This window comes from Argopecten irradians, chromosome 5 (assembly GCF_041381155.1).
Source record: "Argopecten irradians isolate NY chromosome 5, Ai_NY, whole genome shotgun sequence".
NCBI lineage: Eukaryota > Metazoa > Mollusca > Bivalvia > Pectinida > Pectinidae > Argopecten > Argopecten irradians.
In genome coordinates, this window is record NC_091138.1 from 3,257,026 (window position 1) to 3,280,085 (window position 23,060).

The window sequence follows — 23,060 nt, forward strand, 5'->3', positions numbered from 1 at the left end:
CATGGGAATCACTAACACTGTACACCAGGTAACGTCAGAGTGACAGAACTGTTACTGATTCCCATGTATCCCAGTTACAGTTCTGTCACTATGGCGTTACCTGGTGTAAAGTGTTAGTGATTTCCATGTATCCAAGTTACAGTTCTGTCATTTTGGCGTTACCTGGTGTACAGTGTTATTGATTCCCTTGTATCCCAGTTACAGGTCTGTCACTGACGTTACCTGGTGTAAAGTGTTAGTGATTCCCATGTATCCCAGTTACAGTTCTGTCACCTGACGTTACCTGGTGTACAGTGTTATGATTCCCTGTATCCCAGTTACAGTCTGTCACTCTGACGTTACCTGTTGTAAAGTGTTAGTGATTCCCATGTATCCCAGTTACAGTTCTGTCACTCTGACGTTACCTGGTGTACAGTGTTAGTGATTCCCATGTATCCCAGTTACAGTTCTGTCACTCTGACGTTACCTGGTGTAAAGTGTTAGTGATTCCCATGTATCCCAGTTACAGTTCTGTCACTCTGACGTTACCTGGTGTACAGTGTTAGTGATTCCCATGTATCCCAGTTACAGTTCTGTCACTCTGACGTTACCTGGTGTACAGTGTTAGTGATTCCCATGTATCCCAGTTACAGTTCTGTCACTCTGACGTTACCTGGTGTACAGTGTTAGTGATTCCCATGTATCCCAGTTACAGTTCTGTCACTCTGACGTTACCTGGTGTAAAGTGTTAGTGATTCCCATGTATCCCAGTTACAGTTTCTGTCACTCTGACGTTACCTGGTGTACAGTGTTAGTGATTCCCATGTATCCCAGTTACAGTTCTGTCACTCTGACGTTACCTGGTGTGTACAGTGTTAGTGATTCCCATGTATCCCAGTTACAGTACTGTCTCTCTGACGTTACCTGGTGTAAGTGTTAGTGATTCCCATGTATCCCAGTTACAGTTCTGTCACTCTGACGTTACCTGGTGTACAGTGTTAGTGATTCCCATGTATCCCAGTTACAGTTCTGTCACTCTGACGTTACCTGGTGTACAGTGTTAGTGATTCCCATGTATCCCAGTTACAGGTCTGTCACTCTGACGTTACCTGGTGTACAGTGTTAGTGATTCCCATGTATCCCAGTTACAGTTCTGTCACTCTGACGTTACCTGGTGTAAAGTGTTAGTGATTCCCATGTATCCCAGTTACAGTTCTGTCACTCTGACGTTACCTGGTGTACAGTGTTAGTGATTCCCATGTATCCCAGTTACAGTTCTGTCACTCTGACTCTGACGTTACCTGGTGTAGTACAGTGTTAGTGATTCCCATGTATCCCAGTTACAGTTCTGTCACTCTGACGTTACCTGGTGTAAAGTGTTAGTGATTCCCATGTATCCCAGTTACAGGTCTGTCACTCTGACTTACCTGGTGTACAGTGTTAGTGATTCCCATGTATCCCAGTTACAGTTCTGTCACTCTGACGTTACCTGGTGTAAGTGTTAGTGATTCCCATGTATCCCAGTTACAGTTCTGTCACTCTGACGTTACCTGGTGTACAGTGTTAGTGATTCCCATGTATCCCAGTTACAGTTCTGTCACTGACTTACTGGTGTAAGTGTTAGTGATTCCCTGTATCCCAGTTACAGTCTGTACTGACGTTACTGGAAGTGTTAGTGATTCCCATGTATCCCAGTTACAGTTCTGTCACTCTGACGTTACCTGGTGTACAGTGTTAGTGATTCCCATGTATCCCAGTTACAGTTCTGTCACTCTGACATTACCTGGTGTACAGTGTTAGTGATTCCCATGTATCCCAGTTACAGTTCTGTCACTCTGACGTTACCTGACGTACAGTGTTAGTGATTCCCATGTATCCCAGTTACAGTTCTGTCACTCTGACGTTACCTGGTGTAAAGTGTTAGTGATTCCCATGTATCCCAGTTACAGTTCTGTCACTCTGACGTTACCTGGTGTAAAGTGTTAGTGATTCCCATGTATCCCAGTTACAGTTCTGTCACTCTGACGTTACCTGGTGTACAGTGTTAGTGATTCCCATGTATCCCAGTTACAGTTCTGTCACTCTGACGTTACCTGGTGTAAGTGATTCCATGTTCCGTACAGTCTGTACTTGCTTACCTGGTGTACAGTGTTAGTGATTCCCATGTATCCCAGTTACAGTTCTGTCACTCTGACGTTACCTGGTGTACAGTGTTAGTGATTCCCATGTATCCCAGTTACAGTTCTGTCACTCTGACGTTACCTGGTGTACAGTGTTAGTGATTCCCATGTATCCCAGTTACAGTTCTGTCACTCTGACCGTTACCTGGTTGTAAAGTGTTAGTGATTCCCATGTATCCCAGTTACAGTTCTGTCACTCTGACGTTACCTGGTGTAAAGTGTTAGTGATTCCCATGTATCCCAGTTACAGTTCTGTCACTCTGACGTTACCTGGTGTACAGTGTTAGTGATTCCCATGTATCCCAGTTACAGTTCTGTCACTCTGACGTTACCTGGTGTACAGTGTTAGTGATTCCCATGTATCCCAGTTACAGTTCTGTCACTCTGACGTTACCTGGTGTAAGTGTTAGTGATTCCCATGTATCCCAGTTACAGTTCTGTCACTCTGACGTTACTGGTTGTACAGTGTTAGTGATTCCCATGTATCCCAGTTACAGTTCTGTCACTCTGACGTTACCTGGTGTACAGTGTTAGTGATTCCCATGTATCCCAGTTACAGTTCTGTCACTCTGACGTTACCTGGTGTAAAGTGTTAGTGATTCCCATGTATCCCAGTTACAGGTCTGTCACTCTGACGTTACCTGGTGTAAAGTGTTAGTGATCCCCATGTATCCCAGTTACAGGTCTGTCACTCTGACGTTACCTGGTGTACAGTGTTAGTGATTCCCATGTATCTTAGTTACAGTTCTGTCACTCTGACGTTACCTGGTGTACAGTGTTAGTGATTCCCATGTATCCCAGTTACAGTTCTGTCACTCTGACGTTACCTGGTGTACAGTGTTAGTGATTCCCATGTATCCCAGTTACAGTTCTGTCACTCTGACGTTACCTGGTGTACAGTGTTAGTGATTCCCATGTATCCCAGTTACAGTTCTGTCACTCTGACGTTACCTGGTGTAAAGTGTTAGTGATTCCCATGTATCCCAGTTACAGTTCTGTCACTCTGACGTTACCTGGTGTACAGTGTTAGTGATTCCCATGTATCCCAGTTACAGTTCTGTCACTCTGACGTTACCTGGTGTAAAGTGTTAGTGATTCCCATGTATCCCAGTTACAGTTCTGTCACTCTGACGTTACCTGGTGTACAGTGTGTTAGTGATTCCCATGTATCCCAGTTACAGTTCTGTCACTCTGACGTTACCTGGTGTACAGTGTTAGTGATTCCCATGTATCCCAGTTACAGTTCTGTCACTCTGACGTTACCTGGTGTAAAGTGTTAGTGATTCCCATGTATCCCAGTTACAGTTCTGTCACTCTGACGTTACCTGGTGTAAAGTGTTAGTGATTCCCATGTATCCCAGTTACAGTTCTGTCACTCTGACGTTACCTGGTGTACAGTGTTAGTGATTCCCATGTATCCCAGTTACAGTTCTGTCACTCTGACGTTACCTGGTGTACAGTGTTAGTGATTCCCATGTATCCCAGTTACAGTTCTGTCACTCTGACGTTACCTGGTGTACAGTGTTAGTGATTCCCATGTATCCCAGTTACAGTTCTGTCACTCTGACGTTACCTGGTGTACAGTGTTAGTGATTCCCATGTATCCCAGTTACAGTTCTGTCACTCTGACGTTACCTGGTGTAAAGTGTTAGTGATTCCCATGTATCCCAGTTACAGTTCTGTCACTCTACGTTGACGTACGTTACCTGGTGTACAGTGTTAGTGATTCCCATGTATCCCAGTTACAGTTCTGTCACTCTGACGTTACCTGGTGTAAAGTGTTAGTGATTCCCATGTATCCCAGTTACAGTTCTGTCACTCTGACGTTACCTGGTGTAAAGTGTTAGTGATTCCCATGTATCCCAGTTACAGTTCTGTCACTCTGACATTACCTGGTGTACAGTGTTAGTGAGTTCTTCACTCTGACCATGTATCCCAGTTACAGTTCTGTCACTCTGACGTTACCTGGTGTAAAGTGTTAGTGATTCCCATGTATCCCAGTTACAGTCTGTCACTCTGACGTTACCTGGTGTACAGTGTTAGTGATTCCCATGTATCCCAGTTACAGTTCTGTCACTCTGACGTTACCTGGTGTACAGTGTTAGTGATTCCATGTATCGTTACAGTCTGTCACTCTGACGTTACAAGTTACAGTTCTGTCACTCTGTTACGTTTCACCTGGTGTAAAGTGTTAGTGATTCCCATGTATCCCAGTTACAGGTCTGTCACTCTGACGTTACCTGGTGTACAGTGTTAGTGATTCCCATGTATCCCAGTTACAGTTCTTGTCACTCTGACGTTACCTGGTGTACAGTGTTAGTGATTCCCATGTATCCCAGTTTACAGTTCTGTCACTCTGACGTTACCTGGTGTAAAGCGTTAGTGATTCCCATGTATCCAGTTACAGTTCTGTCACTCTGACGTTACCTGGTGTACAGTGTTAGTGTTCCCATGTATCCCAGTTACAGTCTGTCACTCTGACGTTACCTGGTGTACAGTGTTAGTGATTCCCATGTATCCCAGTTACAGTTCTGTCACTCTGACGTTACCTGGTGTAAAGTGTTAGTGATTCCCATGTATCCCAGTTACAGTTCTGTCACTCTGACGTTACCTGGTGTACAGTGTTAGTGATTCCCATGTATCCCAGTTACAGTTCTGTCACTCTGACGTTACCTGGTTGTAAAGTGTTAGTGATTCCCATGTATCCCAGTTACAGTTCTGTCACTCTGACGTTACCTGGTGTACAGTGTTAGTGATTCCCATGTATCCCAGTTACAGTTCTGTCACTCTGACGTTACCTGGTGTAAAGCGTTAGTGATTCCCATGTATCCCAGTTACAGTTCTGTCACTCTGACGTTACCTGGTGTACAGTGTTAGTGATTCCCATGTATCCCAGTTACAGTTCTGTCACTCTGACGTTACCTGGTGTACAGTGTTAGTGATTCCCATGTATCCCAGTTACAGTTCTGTCACTCTGACGTTACCTGGTGTAAAGTGTTAGTGATTCCCATGTATCCCAGTTACAGTTCTGTCACTCTGACGTTACCTGGTGTAAAGTGTTAGTGATTCCCATGTATCCCAGTTACAGTTCTGTCACTCTGACATTACCTGGTGTAAAGTGTTAGTGATTCCCATGTATCCCAGTTACAGTTCTGTCACTCTGACGTTACGTACTGGTGTAAAGTGTTAGTGATTCCCATGTATCCCAGTTACAGTTCTGTCACTCTGACGTTACCTGGTGTACAGTGTTAGTGATTCCCATGTATCCCAGTTACAGTTCTGTCACTCTGACGTTACCTGGTGTAAAGTGTTAGTGATTCCCATGTATCCCAGTTACAGTTCTGTCACTCTGACATTACCTGGTGTAACAGTGTTAGTGATTCCCATGTATCCCAGTTACAGTTCTGTCACTCTGACGTTACCTGGTGTAACAGTGTTAGTGATTCCCATGTATCCCAGTTACAGTTCTGTCACTCTGACGTTACTGGTGTAAAGTGTTAGTGATTCCCATGTATCCCAGTTACAGTTCTGTCATCTCTGACGTTACCTGTAAGTGTTAGTGATTCCATGTATCCCAGTTACATGTTCTGTCACTCTGACGTTACCTGTTGTAAAGTGTTAGTGATTCCCATGTATCCCAGTTACAGTTCTGTCACTCTGACGTTACCTGTGTAAAGCGTTAGTGATCCCATGATCCTAGTAGTTACAGTTCTGTACTCTGTCGTTACCTGGTTGTAAAGTACGTTAGTGATTCCCATGTATCCCAGTTACAGGTCTGTCACTCTGACGTTACCTGGTGTACAGTGTTAGTGATTCCCATGTATCCCAGTTACAGTTCTGTCACTCTGACGTTACCTGGTGTAAAGTGTTAGTGATTCCCATGTATCCCAGTTACAGTTCTGTCACTCTGACGTTACCTGGTGTAAAGTGTTAGTGATTCCCATGTATCCCAGTTACAGTTCTGTCACTCTGACGTTACCTGGTGTAAGAGTGTTAGTGATTCCCATGTATCCCAGTTACAGTTCTGTCACTCTGACGTTACCTGTTGTAAAGTGTTAGTGATTCCATGTATCCCAGTTACAGTTCTGTCACTCTGACGTTTACCTGGTGTAAAGCGTTAGTGATTCCCCATGTATCCCAGTTACAGTTCTGTCACTCTGACGTTACAGCGATTAGTGATTATCCCAGTTTACAGTACAGTGAGTTTACCTGTTACAAACCATTTGTATACCCAAACAGTTATTCCCATGTACACAAACAGTTACAGTTTGTGGAAAACATTACCTGTACAAGTGTTACCTGTATCACGTTACAGGTCACAGTGTTTGTGGAAATTCCCATGTATACACAAACAGGTGAAGTTTCTGGAAACATTACATGAAACGAAGCAGTGGTAAACCATTGTGTACAAACACTTTGGTTTGATTCCCATCACAAACAGTCAAGTTACAGGAGTGATGTCAAAACCACATTTGTAACCATTATACAACATGTTAGTGGATCTTGTAGATTATGTGTTTGTGATCCATGTCGAGTGACGGGTATGGGGACAGAAAACCATTTTTAGAATCAGGTATTCACCATGTAACCATTACTTAAATCAAACTGGTTATAGTTTGTAGGAAAAAACCATTATATCAGTTGAGTTTGTCACTCTGACATTACCATCGGGAATGCATTCAACGTTCATTCAATTAACCATTCCAGGGAATTTGTGACATTCGGGTATGGGTACAGTTTACAGTTCGTAAAATGTCATTGCTAATACCTGACGTTGAATTGTCAATTTTTTATCGTTCATTAGGAATGTCAATACATGTATGATTTTTTGCTTCTTTGTAATATAACAAAGCAAGCCTGACTGAATTGTCCCCTTAAATGTAGATGAAACTTATTGGCCAAACAAAAAGACTTGTATGGGTCGGCCCTGCAGGTAGGACGTTAGAATTGCACATTCTGTCCCTGTTGCATGATAGTAAAAGGCGACTAAATTAAGAATATTATATTTTCTTCCTTACTTACTTACTTGCTCCTTCCTGACGTCTCCTTTTACAACGCCTCACTTTTGGCCTTTGGTTGAGCGCTAGCCCCTGTGAGGTAGTCTCTGGGTTCTGTCCCCTGGCCGGGGTCCACCAATGTCTATAAAAGTGGCAGTTTATGTTCCTGCGCTTAGCTTTCAGCATTTAAAGAATGGGACGACTGTTTCACCCGTTGTCAGTATAATGTGACCGGGTGTGGTGTGTTGCTTGGTATCTTCGGCTGCATGCTTCAGTGATATGACACTAAAAACAGGGCAACACGAATATACCTTAGTCTCCCACAACACATACCTGCACTTTATACACGCAACACACCACATACATTGAATGCCGTCCTTACATGACCATAGCTGTTAATAAGACGTGTTATGTGAGTATATTATAAATGAATAACAATCACAATAATATGTCAGAAATTGGACTTAAAGAATATTGCTTCATATCCACTAAAACATATTTTCTTTCCACAATCGTGTGTATATGTGTCTAATTAAGACAAAATACGTCAGCGGTAGAGCATCTTTAATGATTGAAATTTTCTAAACGTTTGTAAATTTTGGTTATTAATAACATGTTAAAAGTTCTCGATTCTTGAGTATGGAAATTACGGCACTTATAGCTTTAATGTTATTTGTTATAGACCATTGCTGTTGAAACCTAAACTTGTTGTCCAGGATAAAATGAATATGAGAATCGGACGGAGAAACTACAAGTTATGTATGAGGTGTAAGTATACACAACTAGATATACAGGAACCTCTGTTAACCATCATTATTATATATCTGGTTATAAATTCGTAGGAGATATGACAGGAAAATTCAATTTCTGCATAGTTGTCATTTTACAAAATAAGGTCACCGTGACCTAGTTTTTGACACTAGATTTATATTTATCTTATTTGCTTTCTAATATATTGATGCATACTAAAATAAATGTCATTTGGTTTCGCAAAAATTGGACAAAGCAAAAAATTAAATCTCTCTAGTGGTCACCTGGAGACCGGTCCTCCTTTGATTTTAAATAAACAAAACAGTTTGGTAACAGGAACATGCCAGCTAATACAAACTGATTTTAATTACATTTGAATGTTATCATGATTCTGAAGAATAGGCTATAATGTAATTAGTATTACACGAGATCGTTCAAAACCCTATATAATTAGTTTGTTAAGTGTTATCACAGAGAACAACTCTTCAAAGAGGACTAAATGTGTGCCACTACCGGGGACACTTTGACATTATCTGTTGTGCCTTGTGTAATATTTACACATCACATTTTGTATTAATTGCCTATCCATCTGAGTGTTAACGTTTTATAGTTCATTTATGTTTTACTTACATGATACCAAGATATCTTGTAGGTAAAAAATGAGAAATAGCAATACCAGATAAATGTAAGTGATGTTGATGATATCGTAACCTATACAACAACTTCCATACCAGTAGTAAAACCGATCAATGCTTCACCACTGTTTCCATTGTTGCTCCTTGTAATGGACCGGCTGTATTGTGTTTCAGGGTTTGCCTTTATTTGTAGCACCTTAGTTTGTTTACTTGGCATCCTTGTATTATTTCCGGCTACAATAAAGGACAGTAACCAGAAATTTAGAAAAATATTACGAGAATTTACATCGGAAACCAAGATATCGGCAGAATTACTAGCGTTCGTAAAGAGAAATACAAGTTGGAAAAACACTTCAGCACATGGAGCCAATATGTCGGCCTTCTATAGCAACATGATGCCAACGCTTGGACCTCCATCTGACATCAGACCGAATATGTCCGCTAAGTATAGTCTGTGCGTCCTGCTAATGGGACGTCTTGGAAACCAAATGTTTCAGTTCGCAGCTATGTATGGACTAGCGGCCAAAAAAGGAATGTCCGTAGCTATTGATGAAACTAACCAGTTAACGAATGTGTTTAAACTAGGTGTTAAGCGGAAGAAAAACTACAGGAATATTTGTAAAACGTATGTTCCAAGGAGAGCAAGATTTGGCTGTGGATATGATAAAAGGATGGCGACTTTTCCAGCTAATAATAACTATAGAGTAGGAGCATACCTACAGTCATGGATGTACTTCTACAACGCCTCGAAATCTCTCCGCAAGCAGTTCGTCTTCAAAGACGATATTACAGAATCTAAAAACAAGGTGATTCATTCAGTCTTGAGAAAACATAATTTTACATCACGTTCCAATGTGACGCTGATAGGAGTCCATATTAGGAGAGGGGATTTAGTTGATCATAAGTTTGGATATCAGGTTGCAAGTGAGAGCTATATAAATAAATCTGTCCACTACTTTTTGGCTAAACAACTTAAAAACGTGATATTTCTGATTTGTTCTAATGGCATGGCCTGGACAAAAGAAAACATGCCGAAAGGAATCCGTTCAGAATATATAGAGGGAAATTCACCTGCGGTAGACATGGCTATTTTAGGGTCATGCGACCACCTAATTAGCAGTGTTGGTTCGTTTAGTTGGTGGTCAGCGTGGTTGACCGGTGGAGAAGTCACTTTCTATCAATGGCCAGCTAAGGATGGTTCACGATTACGGAATGCGTTCAGCAAAGATTACAAAGATTTTTTCTATCCTGGATGGGTTGGACTAACCTAGCACAGCGAGCAGGGAAAAACAGCTGATCATTCTATCTATGTAACAGTGTCCATTACAAAGTCAGGAGTAGCAAACATTTCAGGCATCATCTGCTTGCGTATGCTGTTCAAATTTGTGTAGATCCGGCCTTCGGCTGCAACTTGCCGAAGGGTAAATTGCACTCCATGGTGCTGTATAGTTAAATATTTGTCCACTATGTCCCGCATTACTGTTCGTATCCTATAATGTAATCGTTTTCGTTTTTTGTATGTCTTGATAAAGGGGCAGATCGCCTGGAAAATTTTACAATTTTTTTTGTCCACACGATTGGAATTACTTCCTTGTCCCATATGTTGTTCGATATATACATAATCGGCAATTTATATCTATGTCTAATTGTAATGCTGAATAACCAATTCGATAATAGACAGTAATATTTTATAATTAATTGAGGAGTGTAAATTGTTGTGGTGTATAATGATAGTGTAGCGTGGAAGTTTATGTCACGCTTAGATTTTATTAGTTGTTCAAGTTAAAGTTTATTTGTATTGTAAAATAACAGTTTTATACTATTCAGTTGATAGTTTTAGTTTATATATGTGCAGTATGTATAGTGTATATATACATACATAGGACAGTTAGGGACCAGGTGGCCACGTGCACGTGCCCATCTGGGGTCGTTACGTATACGTAGGGAGCTAGGGCACCGCATTCCGTTTTCCATATAAGGAGTTGTTTACGACTAGGGCTGTGTATTAGGGTCCAGTTTGATAGACAGGTTGCGTAAGGTGTTCGTATTAATAGTAACAGAGAGCTAAATTTAGGTAGTGGTCACTCCGGCCAGCCAATTAGATCTAGGTTGGGAGGGGGGATGGAAGTAGGTAGAAATATGTAATCATATTAAGATTCAGCCAATGAACGTGATAATGAAGATGGAAGGAGCGAGGTTTTAGCCAATTAGAGGACAGTATGAAAGTGTTATAAAAGGGGGTGCACGTGACGAAACGACAGAGAGTACATGGAAATTTTGGGACCTACTCCACACATCTCAGGATCAGTTATTTTAATTCGGATTACTTTACTACACTTAGTGTTTGTGACTATGGGATTTATACTTGGGATGTACTGTACGGATATTTCCTACATGTATCAGTGATGTGATATACATACGGATTACTCTATCATTCTTAAAGTGTGACCATGGGATTTATACTTGCATTTGGGATGTACTGAATACTTCGCAATTATGGATATCACCTAACAGTGAACTTAAGTGAAACAGTGTGCCAGTGTGTGTGTTCCTAGTGGATTTATTGTGAACTATATAACGTGGATGTTTATGTGAATAAACTATGTGAATTTTAAAGTGACGTTTTCTAGTTTTCCCTGCCGTAGTCACCTTCCATCACGGACTTAGATATACAATAGCGTCTCGTCATATAGCCTAAGTGCTATCATATTTTGGAGAAACGCTACAAATGGTGGCAGCGGTGGGATGGAAGTTACCATGATTACGGCAGTGGAAATGTTACTTTGCTGAACTTTTTGGATTTTATATTTGTGACTATTTGTGGTAATGGATATTCCGGAAACATCGAGGAGATCATTTCAGCGAGGGCTCACTTTTCCGACGCATGTGCGTCGAGATTTCAATTATAATTTCGACCACAGTGAAATGATGAGTGCTGATTTGCTTTATTATTCACCTCGGACATTCCGTGATTCGGATGTTGAAATATCATCAATGGACCTCTACTCCGGAGTGTTGGACTTTAGGGATTACAGTGAGTTGTGATATAGTCAACGGACAGCGTATTCGGAACATCAATATACGGGATTCATTCTAAGTGGATTATTGTGTTTGCGTATTTGCAAGTTTCTGTGGGTATATGTACTATATATACCCAAAACCACATTAAACGTGCTTTCATAAAAGAGTTTTAAATTGTATATGAACTCTAGATGTTTGCTGGTTGTGTATTCACCTGGTTCTGTGATAGTGAATTCGATTCAGAATCCCGTGATAGTAGACATAGTGACCAAATATGTCCCCATGTATTAGTGGACGATATTGAATTAATGTCTCAAACAGCCACGAATGAAGCGATACTTTATGTTCACCGGAATTCCGTCAAGTGTGTCCCTGCTGGAGCAGAAGGCCATGCGTGCGCGTCGGCCGCGCGGAATGGAGGACTAAAACAGGCTAGGAACGTGTATATAAGACTGTTACCCAGCAATAATGTGCTCACTAAGAAGGTATACAGACACAGAGTGTTGTGAAATTATTTTCTTTCCGCGGGAAACTTGCAAACAGGAAAGAAGAGTACGAACATACTCGAAACCGAGTAATTTGATGTAATAATGTGTGATTTACTACGAAGTGCGTAATATGTGGACTGGAAAGTTGACCACCGGAGACGTAAGCTTTTATATCCGTAGATCTCTATAGCGGTGCTATGATGATCCGCCTGTATTTGGAGCCTGACCTTTCTCTGTGTAAGACAGGCCGATGTAAACACAGTTTTTTGATGGTAGTGATTTTATCAAAAATTATCATTCCGGGAACTATCGTTGTTACAACAGTCGATCAAGCAATGGATTCACGTGCTGTTTAAGGAAGCAAGATGGCAGAGAAAGATTACCTCGACAAGTGTGAAGTATTGGAAACCGGGGGGGATTATAGCCATGCAAATAAACCACAATGATTTGATAGATGGATATTCGGAGAGTATAATTGTTATTTTAATTGGGACAGTTGACCGGACAAGTGTATTGTCGACTTAAATTTGTGTTTATAATTGTTATAATAGGGGAACGACAAATTGGTGAGTAGTATATAAAGAGTAGTGTTGTGTTTATCTGTGGATCTATCATATGGATTATCATCACTATATGCCTTTCAGTGAAGACGATTGAATGGAAGATCGCCTTCGTTATCTCCAATAGAGTGGTTTGTACCAATGTTATACGTGGATGGTGATTTGCTTTGGTCAACGCCCTGGTTCACTTTCTCACAAGGAATTATTGAGAAAACGCTGATGTGGATTACCGAGGAACATTGCAGTGTTTTTAATCCTGGACTTGTGTATTGGTGATACGGGAATGAAATTTCAGTCAGATGTTGGCACTAACTTGTATTGATGGCAGTCAAGCATGAAGATACCTGACGGTGCCTATTTGGAAGTTAGTGATGGCCCTTTAAAACAAGGTGTCACGTTGTTTCTGCAGACCAGTGGAACGTTCCTGTGACAGTTGGTGTCCAGGAGCGCTGGTCACGTGGATGAATTCCTATCATGAACAGCGGCTACGCTTAGATGATGTAACTCATCAGAAACTACGGATCCAGAACCACATGTCCGGAAGTATGGTGAGGCAAACTTCGCATTAATTAGCGAAAGTGTCAATCAATGGTCAATGACCCATAAGCAATGTCAAAAGTTTTGGTGGTAGTGACAACATGAATCGTTTGGTGACGTGAAGAAAGATGGGTGTAACTACTCATCTGTTGGAAATCCCAGTACTGTCCACACGGTGGGAAGTTATGGCTGAAAACACTGAGGCAGAGAAACTTACATGTCTGATATGAGCTGTTTGATTTCCAAAGAGTGACCGGTAAACATGTTAGCAATACCAGTACCCAGGTAGATCATTTGAACATGGTCTGATTCCAAAGGATAAAGTTTGTTGGTACGTGATCCATTCCCAGAAAGCGCTAGCCTTTAAGAAAACCACAATTTTTGTTGAAAAATAAATATGGACGAACTCCGCTCAAGATAGAGTACCTGTACGGTTTTGTTGTGTACACGTACTTGTACATTATGCCTTGTGCGCACAAGATAGTACCGTAACAAGGCAGGTCGTCAGCGAAAGTAACACGTTTTTAAAATTAACACTGTTTTATGGCTGATGATGTTACTATTGAGTTGTGGTCCGTTTCAGATGACTATGTAAGAACTGTGAAAAATGTGAATCTTTCCTCTGATATATATTATGTGGACTTTCGCGCATAAAGTTCTCGTGTCCGTTTCCAATACTAAATCAGCTATCGCATATTATGTGTATGAACTTATACCCAATCGGTTGGATTAATAATGTGACAACCTTACTTACGTGGATTTTTAATGTGTGACCACTTAGGTTATCAGCGTAAGAACCTATTCAGAGATTTATTTAAGATGTAACCAAATCGCTTCCTTTACTTGGATTTTTATAGGTGACAATAAGATATCAATGTTTGGATCTTAAAACATTTCCCGGTGGATCATTAAGTGAACGCTATTCCTTTTACGGTGAGTTTTCATATATGGTCCACATAAAGATTTCACTGATGTAACTTTACCTATCCCGCGTGAATTATAATGTGTACGCATTCCCTTAACAGTTGATTTATATTATGTGAACACAAATATATCAACTGATGAACTTTTACCAAATCCGGTGGCATCATTAAGTGACACATTCTTTTATCGTGGATTTTATTTATGTGACACTAAGTTATCAGTGATGAACTTTACCTTTCACGGTGGATTATTATGTGGACACATTCCCTTTACCGTGTGATATTAAAATATGTGACACTAAGATTATCAGTAATGAACCATTCCTAGTGAATTATTAAAATTTTGTTGACAAATTCCTTTACTAGGATTTATATGTTGATACAAAGATACTCACAATTGGATGAACTTTACCAATCCGGTGGTAATATTAAGTGACACTTTCCTTTACGTGGGATTTTATATATGTGACTACTAAGATAATCACAGTTGATGAAAAAATTTCTGTGAATAATTAATATATGTGACCACAATTCCTTGTACGTGAATTTAAATATGGGGACTCTTAGGATATCAAGTGATAGAACATATCTCACTGTAGAATTAATTAGGTTTGGACACATGCAATCCTTTACGTGGCAGTTATTTAAAAGGTGACACTGAAGTTATCAGATGATGATCTATTACTGATGAAATTATTATGGTGACAACATTACTTTATTAACGAGTTAATGGTATACATATATGATATGACCACTTAATATTAATAAGCTGATGCTAAATCGTAGGATTGTTTACAGTTTTATAAATATAATGAGCACCAAAGTTCATTTCACGTTAAATCCTTTTACAATGGACTTATTACATCTCCCGCAATGTGATAGTTTATCTTGTTTGATTTTATTATGTTGATAATATGTTGATGAAATTAATAAATGTGTATGAGAGTTGTTTGTATGGTCAAGTTTCTTTTATCAGAAATATTACATCGTTCAGAGACAGATGTAAGCGTGGATGGATATATAGAGAGCGTGTTAGATTTCGTGTAAGTAAACGTTGTTAATAATTGTCCGCGAAAGCTGTTATTAATCACAAACATAAGTGTTCCATTACTAGATCATTTACGCCGTATTAATAGACGTCTATTTAGTTTCCACGGCACAATTTATCAGCGGATTTTTGCGCTGTCGGAAAGTTGGCATCTAAGATGTATGTACCAACCGTGGATATTGCGCGCGTTATATTATACTATGTGTAGTTGGAGGGAGGTGGTTTCCATCTTTTCGCGTTAGAATTTACCATGGTTATGCTCGAACCTGACTTTTTTATTTGTAATACCATTTGTTTTACCTGAAATTCAGTAAATATGATGTCAGTAGATAACCTAACTTTTGTCGGAGACCAAAACTTGAAATGTTGGGGTGGTTAGTGTAGCGTGGAAGTTTTATGCGGTCCACGCTTAGATTTTATTAGTTGTTCAAGTTTAAAGTTTTTTTTGTATTGTAAAAATATACAGTTTTTTACTATTCAGTTGATAGTTTTAGATTATATATGTGCAGTATGTATAGTTGTATATATATACATATTACATAGGACAGTTAGGGACCAGGTGGCCACGTGCACGTGCCCAACTGGGGTCCGTTACTGTATACGTAGGGAGCTAGGCAAACGCATTCTCCGTTTTCCATATAAGGAAGGTTGTTGTTACGACTAGGGCTGTGTATTAGGGTTCCAGTTTGATAGACAGGTTGCGTAAGGTTGTTTCGTTATTAATAGGTAACAGAGAGCCTTAAATTTAGGTAGTGGTCACTCCGGCCAGCCTATTAGAGTGAGGTTGGGAGGGGGGGGATGGAAGTAGGTTAGAAATATGTAATCATATTAAGATTCGAGACCAAAATATGAAACGTGATAATGAAAGATGGATGGAAAGCGAGCGGTTTTTTAGCCATAATTAGAGGACAGTATGAAAGTGTTATTTAAAGAGGGGGTGTGAACGTGACGAAACGACAGAGGTGTACATGGAAATTTTGGGACCTACTCCACACATCTACAGGATCTGTTTATTTTTAATTTCGGATTACTTTACTACACCTTAGTGTTTGTGAACTATGGGATTTATACTTGGATGTACTGTACGGATATTTCCTACATGTATCCAGTGATGCGTGAGTCATACATACGGATTACTCTATCATTCATTAACGTGTGACCATGGGATTTATTACTATGACACATTGGGATGTACTGAATACTTCGCAATTAGTGGATATCACCTAGCATGTGATTATGAACTTAAGTAAGTGAAAACAGTGTGTCCAGTGTTGTGTGGTTCCTAAATGGATTTATTGTGGAACTATATAACGTGGATGTTTATGTGAATAAACTATGTGAATTTTAAAGTGACGTTTTCTAGTTTTCCCTGCCGTGTAGTCACCTTCCTATCCACGGACTAGTAGATATACAATAGGTCTCTCGTCATATAGCCTTAAGATGCTATCATATTTTGGAGTAAGAAACGCCCCCCACTACACATAGGTATTAATGTTATTAAGTCATATGCATTGCCATTCAGTTCATTCAAAATTAACAACATTCTCGCTAAACCATAAAAATGATTTTCATTTCTTTTTTAGCCCAACACCCCATCATTAGATGGTGGGCTATTCAAATCGCCTTTCGTCCGTGGTCCGTCGTCCGTCCTCGTCCTTGGACCGTCCGTGGACCGTCCGTCCGTCCTTCCCGTCCGTACCGTCCGTCCGTTAAACAATTCTTGTTACCGATATTTATCAGCGAATTGTTACTACTATGAATATCTCTCAAAATTTCTTTTGTTACGGTTTCACTAGGAACCATAGTTGTGAATATTTGACTTGTTGGGACCGATCGCGTCAAACAAAGTTGGCTGCTAGGCGGCCATCTTGGAATTTGATAGTTAATGTTTGTTACACCGCTATTTTCATATGACAACACAATGAATGGATATTTCTCAAATTTCTTAATGTAGGGTTCCCCTAGCGGACCTTGTTGAGACATTATTTGCTTTTTGGATACGAATCATCGTCAACAAAATGGGCCGACCGTCGGCCCAATCTTGGTTTTTGGTTAGTTCAAATGGCATTGATACCGCTATTTCTAAGAACTATACTGGAAGGGATCTTTCTCAAAATTTCATATGGCTAGGTTCCCCTAGGACCATAGTTGATGCAATATATTATTGCATTTAGGGACCCGATTCAGTCAAACAACAATGCCGACGACCGGCGGCCATCTTTGGATTTTGATAGTTATACGCTATTAGTTACAGCTATTTCTAAGAAATATACTGATGTGGATCTTTCTCTAATTTCATTAATCGTAGGTTCCCACTAGGTCCCATAGTTGTTGGCAATATTGCATTTTGGGATAACAGATCGGTTCACAAACAAGATGGCCGACCAGGCCGGGCCATTCTTGGATTTTGCATAAGTTAAAGTTTGTTACCGCTATTTTTTCAGTAAATTACTGAATGGATCTTTCTCAAAAGGTCCTATGTAGGTTGCCCCTAGGACCATTGTTGTTGCATATGGCATTTTAGTGGTCGGATCGGATCAAACAAGATGGACGGACCAAAGCGGCCATCTAAGGATTTTGGATAGTATAATGTTTGTTACTTGCCTATTTATCATGGATTAATACTGAAGGGATCTTTCTCAAATTACATTTGTAGGGTCACCATAGGTCCCTAGATTGGACATATTGCATTTTTGGGACGTATCATCGTCAACAAAAATGGCCCGACCGGCGCGCCATCTTGGATTTTGATTGTTAAATGTTTGTTACCTCTACTTTACTCAGGAAACGTACTGTAAGGATTCTTTCTCAAACATTCATGTAATGGTAGGTTCTACTTAGAATAACTGTAAATTGTTGCTTTATTTTATTTTGGGAACGAACATGGCCGGTCATGATGGCCGATAGGTAGCCATTCTGGAATTTTTTGATAGTTTTACGCTTTGTTTAATGCTATTTATCAGAAAGTACTTCAGGACATACTCATCTCAAATTTTCCATATGTAGGTTTCCCATTGGAAACCTATTTGTGCGTTGACTGTTATTTTGGGGGGGGATAACCGGGAATATATCAGGTCTTCATGATGAAAACTATAGGCAGCCATTATTGTCATTTTGATAGTTAAAGTTTGCTTACATATTTAATTTGTACTGTATGTTGTTAATTTATTGTATACTATTACTTTCTACTTTGTGATTTTGAAAAATAAGTTTGATTATGAAATTGAGATTTGAACTTCTTTACAATTAATTGTCACATCTCCTTGGGGGACCTTTGATTTAATATTCTTATCTACCTGTACGCTTACAATAATCGTACTGTGTGCTTTAAAGGGCATAAATATATTTATTTACAATATACAATTTGAAATTTATTAATTCAAGCTATTGTTATTGCACTATATTATTCAATCTAAAAACTCATTTAAATACTATAAAATAAAAGATGATTTATAAGATAATAAATATAAAAAAGTGACTAGTCGGTTTGGTGATTTGAAACACCCAACACTACAACAGGAAGTCCAGGATCCATTTGTGGTGGTTGCCATATTGGGATAAAATGATAGGTAGGGATACATCATGTCTGTTCCTTTGATCTCAGCGCCAAAAAACAAAACGTTTAGTAATGTTTGTTTATGTGTAGGATATTTCATCTCTTAATGTTGATTGAATTAATCGTTTCAAGATGTTTTGGACACACCTCACTATATATAGATAAGACTTTTTTCATATAGGACGTTTTCAATAATGTGTGTGTATTCTGATAATAACTAAACTCGAACCAACATATGCATGGGCTAGATCTATGTTCGATGTATATTGATCACAATTCTCTCCCAAACCTGGACCATGGTATTTTAATGATGAGCAGAAACGTTTAATACATGATTTTTCATAATCTTCTACACATGCTAGAAGAATGGGTGTTTTCGTGAATATAGTCTGTATTTATGTACAACATTATTGTCTTCAGTAATATTAATGCCTCACACCAAAAGCAAAAGATCAATGTGTGCCCAAACTCATGAAAAACACTCCTTTACATTAACTTATACCATGGCTGTAATTTTCAACTTAATGATGTCTAATCCTATATCACAGGTGCTTGATCGTTCTGTCACATTAATTTGGTTTTATAAATATATATATTAAAATAACCCTATAAACTATAATGGTATATTTTATTGGTATTATTTATGCTTTTCCTTGGTATATCGTCTAATTGACAGGATACGTCAAAGCTCCTATTTCCGTTTTTCGATACCACCTACTTATGAGACCAGAGGCGTTTAAATAATTGAACACAAATGAAAATTATTACTTATTCAGGCGCGAAATTATTGACTCAAAACTGTACGTTTTTGTGGTGTAGCTTTGGTCTCTTTTTTATGCCTGCTGCTCATGGGAAAATCGAGCCCTAAAAATGAGGATAGGGGCATTGATTGACGGTTCGATTACAGTATATATGTAACTGCTGCAATATTAATAATAATTTACAGTTACAACTTTCATCTGTCTGATTATTGTGATAGTAAAAATTCATATTATCTTGGTTCACAATTTTCGTTAATTTTTTGATCATCGACTTTTCTTTTGAAACGGGGTGGGCGGGAATATTAATTTTGGTTTGTCCATCTGTTCTGTAACACTTCGTTCTCACATCGCAATATCTGTATCAAAATTGTAAACCCGATTTCTCTTTCAAAACTTGGTGAACATGGTTTTAATTGCTCTTTAAAGGCTCGGCAAGTTTCGTTTTACAGACTCGTACTATAGACAGTTATTTAGAGGAGGTTATGGCCCTTTGAAATTACTAAAATATAAAATTGTCAATTTATGCCATTTTCCTGTTTCACTAAGAAGTGAAAACACAAATAGTTCTAACGCCGATTTTCTTCTTATTCTTAAAATTAAACAAGGTTAACAGTTCGACTCATTGCGCATGTCCATGGACGCTTATTTAGAGGAGTTATGGACTCTTGCTTATTATACATTTAAATGTCAGGGTCTTCATGCCCACTTTCCCATACTACAATAAACTTAATAGATATTAAACCAAAATTTCTTCAAAACTTGGATAGGTTGAATTGAATCATTCTTAAAGTTGCACTGCGCCAGGTATGGATCATTATCTTTCAGCGGGACTGATTTATCTACTTTGAGTTATAGCCCTTCTTTTTTAACTAACTTAATGTCATCGTTCTGCATTTCTTATGTGTTATAACTAACATAATGTTTAAAAATTAAATGTTTTAAAAACTGGTTAACAAATGTTATATTTGCCTTAAGGGACTTAAGACCAAGTTCGATAGCCACTTTTGGCAGATCTTGATTAAACTGAGTTTATGGCCCCTTTGATTTAAATAAAAATATAGTCTAAATTGTGCACTCTTCCGTACCAATAATAATGTTATAAAATATTTACCAATTTTCTTTCACAAAACTTAGGTAACCAAAGTTAAATCGTCCTCAAAGGGGGCTCGGCTCGCTGTGCCGTTACGCCAATTGCGGACAGGACTTATTTAGCAGAAGCCTCATTGGGCCCATTGATTTTATAAAAAAATGGAAAAGGTCTTTTTATTGCCATTTGCCTCTGCAATAACTCCTTACTAAACTATTATAACGATTTTCTTTGTTGTTTTCTGATATCTAGTTTCGTTATTACACCTTGGAATTCATGTTTTTATCATCAAAATATAACTAATTAAAAACATCTGTGCTTCACGAATTAAGGAGTTCAGTTTATTTTTTTCATGGTTTTCAAACTATTGGTGTAAAAGATATGTCGTCATTATCGATGTTTTTCAATTAGTTTTGCCCGAGATTGCAATAGGTACGTCTAGTTATTTATATAATGTTCGTTAACACTAATACAGCGTATTATTAAATTTTAACTTTGGTTGTCTTTCGATAGCTTTTTTCTGCTGAGCAGAACAATTATATCTCAAAGCTATGAAATTTCCAACGAATCCGCCGAAATGTACGGCTCGCTGGATGTGTTGCACGTTGTATAACTTAAAAGCGTCTTTGAGATCTTGATCGTCTGGTATGCAATTAATGCAGGTAAACAAACTCAATTTCAAATTCACTAATGAAAAAAAAAGACAATATTCCTTTAAGCCACAATTTTGTTATCTTTTTCACAATACGTAGTGTTCAGATTAAATGTGAAAATAAATTCTTTTAAGTAGGTTATTGTTTCACAAATGTAAAAATATTGATCTTTCGGTTAACTTCATACTTTGGGACAGATTGTTGGATAGTTTTCCGACATTCTTTCTCGTATTATCTCTGACACGGGACTGTCCAAATTTGACTCCTTAGTGGTGGATTTGTCAGTATTGACCACAATTTGATCAGTTAACCAAACATCATGGCGGAGGTTCAGCGGTGATTTTGAAAGTGTTGCAATATATATAAAGGCAAAAAACACCGTTAAGGCAGAATTTCGGGTTTCTTAAAAATCAAAGGGACAGAAGTGGTTTCACATGCATAGGAAGCATAAGAAGTTCTCAGGCTATTGGAGACCTCGGCTCTTTTGGCTCACCTCAGGCCACTTTTTTTTTCGGCCCATTTCGCCGTAATGTGCGGCACTTAGGTTTGATATTATTATATTAGTCTATCCTGTCTGTGACGGAGAATTAATTAGACTTTCCATTTCCTACTATTTGTCTCAATTGTTTGTGTTGCAGACTGCCCACTGCAGTAGTCGTCGGACGATGTTAGGATGTTAAAAAAGTTGGTTATTTTTCACTGCTTTTGATATCAATATATAATTGTTTGTGAACAAAAAAATTCATTTTCTTAATTTAATTTAGACATTTAAAAAGTTTTGATACTTTAGTGAATATTTAACTTATTCATAATATTTAATGAAATTTTGACTATTTTTCGAGGAATTTATCTCGGTTCGTTTTTCTTCGAAGATTTTCAATATAGTGTCCATAAGTGCCCTTTACTTATGTGGATTGGACGATTTAAATACAGTGGTAAATAAAACTTTGACGTAAATATCAAGTTTTGATTGACGATTTAAATATGACAGGTATTACATAAAGTGCTCCTTGAAATTTGGCAACAGAATTTTATACTTGAAATATTACTAAATCTGCAAATATAACTATCGTGATAGTATCGCAATAGTCCCTAGACTATCGTGATACTATCGCAATAGTAATTTTACTATCGTAATACTATCGTGATAGCCTTTTTGGCCACAATAGTCACCTCTAGTTTCAACCAAGGTTAAACCTAACCTCAATAATGTTTACCTACAATATGTCCTGAAAGCAGGGGATGGAAATTTCACGAATTTGCTTGTTTTTGATGCTGTGAAACAGCATTCTTAGGTACGCTCGGCGAGCCTGTGCACATCAAAACAATGAAACCACTCCGCGATGAAATTTAAAAGTTGTTTTGTTCATTTCACGTAATACTTGATAGTATGAAAAAATAAAACCCCAATATTCAAAACCACAGACATAGAATTTGTACATACGTATACACCATGAATGGAGTGTCACTCTGACGTATTACCTGGTGTAAAGTGTTAGTGATTCCCATGTATCCCAGTTACAGTTCTGTCACTCTGACGTTACCTGGTGTAAAGTGTTAGTGATTCCCATGTATCCCAGTTACAGTTCTGTCACTCTGACGTTACCTGGTGTACAGTGTTAGTGATTCCCATGTATCCCAGTTACAGTTCTGTCACTCTGACGTTACCTGGTGTAAAGTGTTAGTGATTCCCATGTATCCCAGTTACAGTTCTGTCACTCTGACATTACCTGGTGTAAAGTGTTAGTGATTCCCATGTATCCCAGTTACAGTTCTGTCACTCTGACATTACCTGGTGTACAGTGTTAGTGATTCCCATGTATCCCAGTTACAGTTCTGTCACTACCTGACATTACCTGGTGTACAGTGTTGATTCCCATGTATC

The 23,060-nt window shown here is 38.7% G+C and overlaps 1 protein-coding gene across 1 annotated transcript; it reads left to right on the forward strand.

Moving 5' to 3' along the window:
- Nucleotides 1-7,048: 7,048 nt before the first annotated feature.
- On the forward strand, nucleotides 7,049-11,530 carry LOC138322659 (galactoside alpha-(1,2)-fucosyltransferase 2-like). Its single transcript, XM_069266666.1, has 2 exons — nucleotides 7,049-7,924; nucleotides 8,716-11,530. Exons 1-2 carry the CDS (start codon nucleotides 7,879-7,881, stop codon nucleotides 9,810-9,812), a joined length of 1,143 nt encoding a protein of 380 aa, XP_069122767.1. The 5' UTR covers nucleotides 7,049-7,878; the 3' UTR covers nucleotides 9,813-11,530.
- Nucleotides 11,531-23,060: the final 11,530 nt, after the last annotated feature.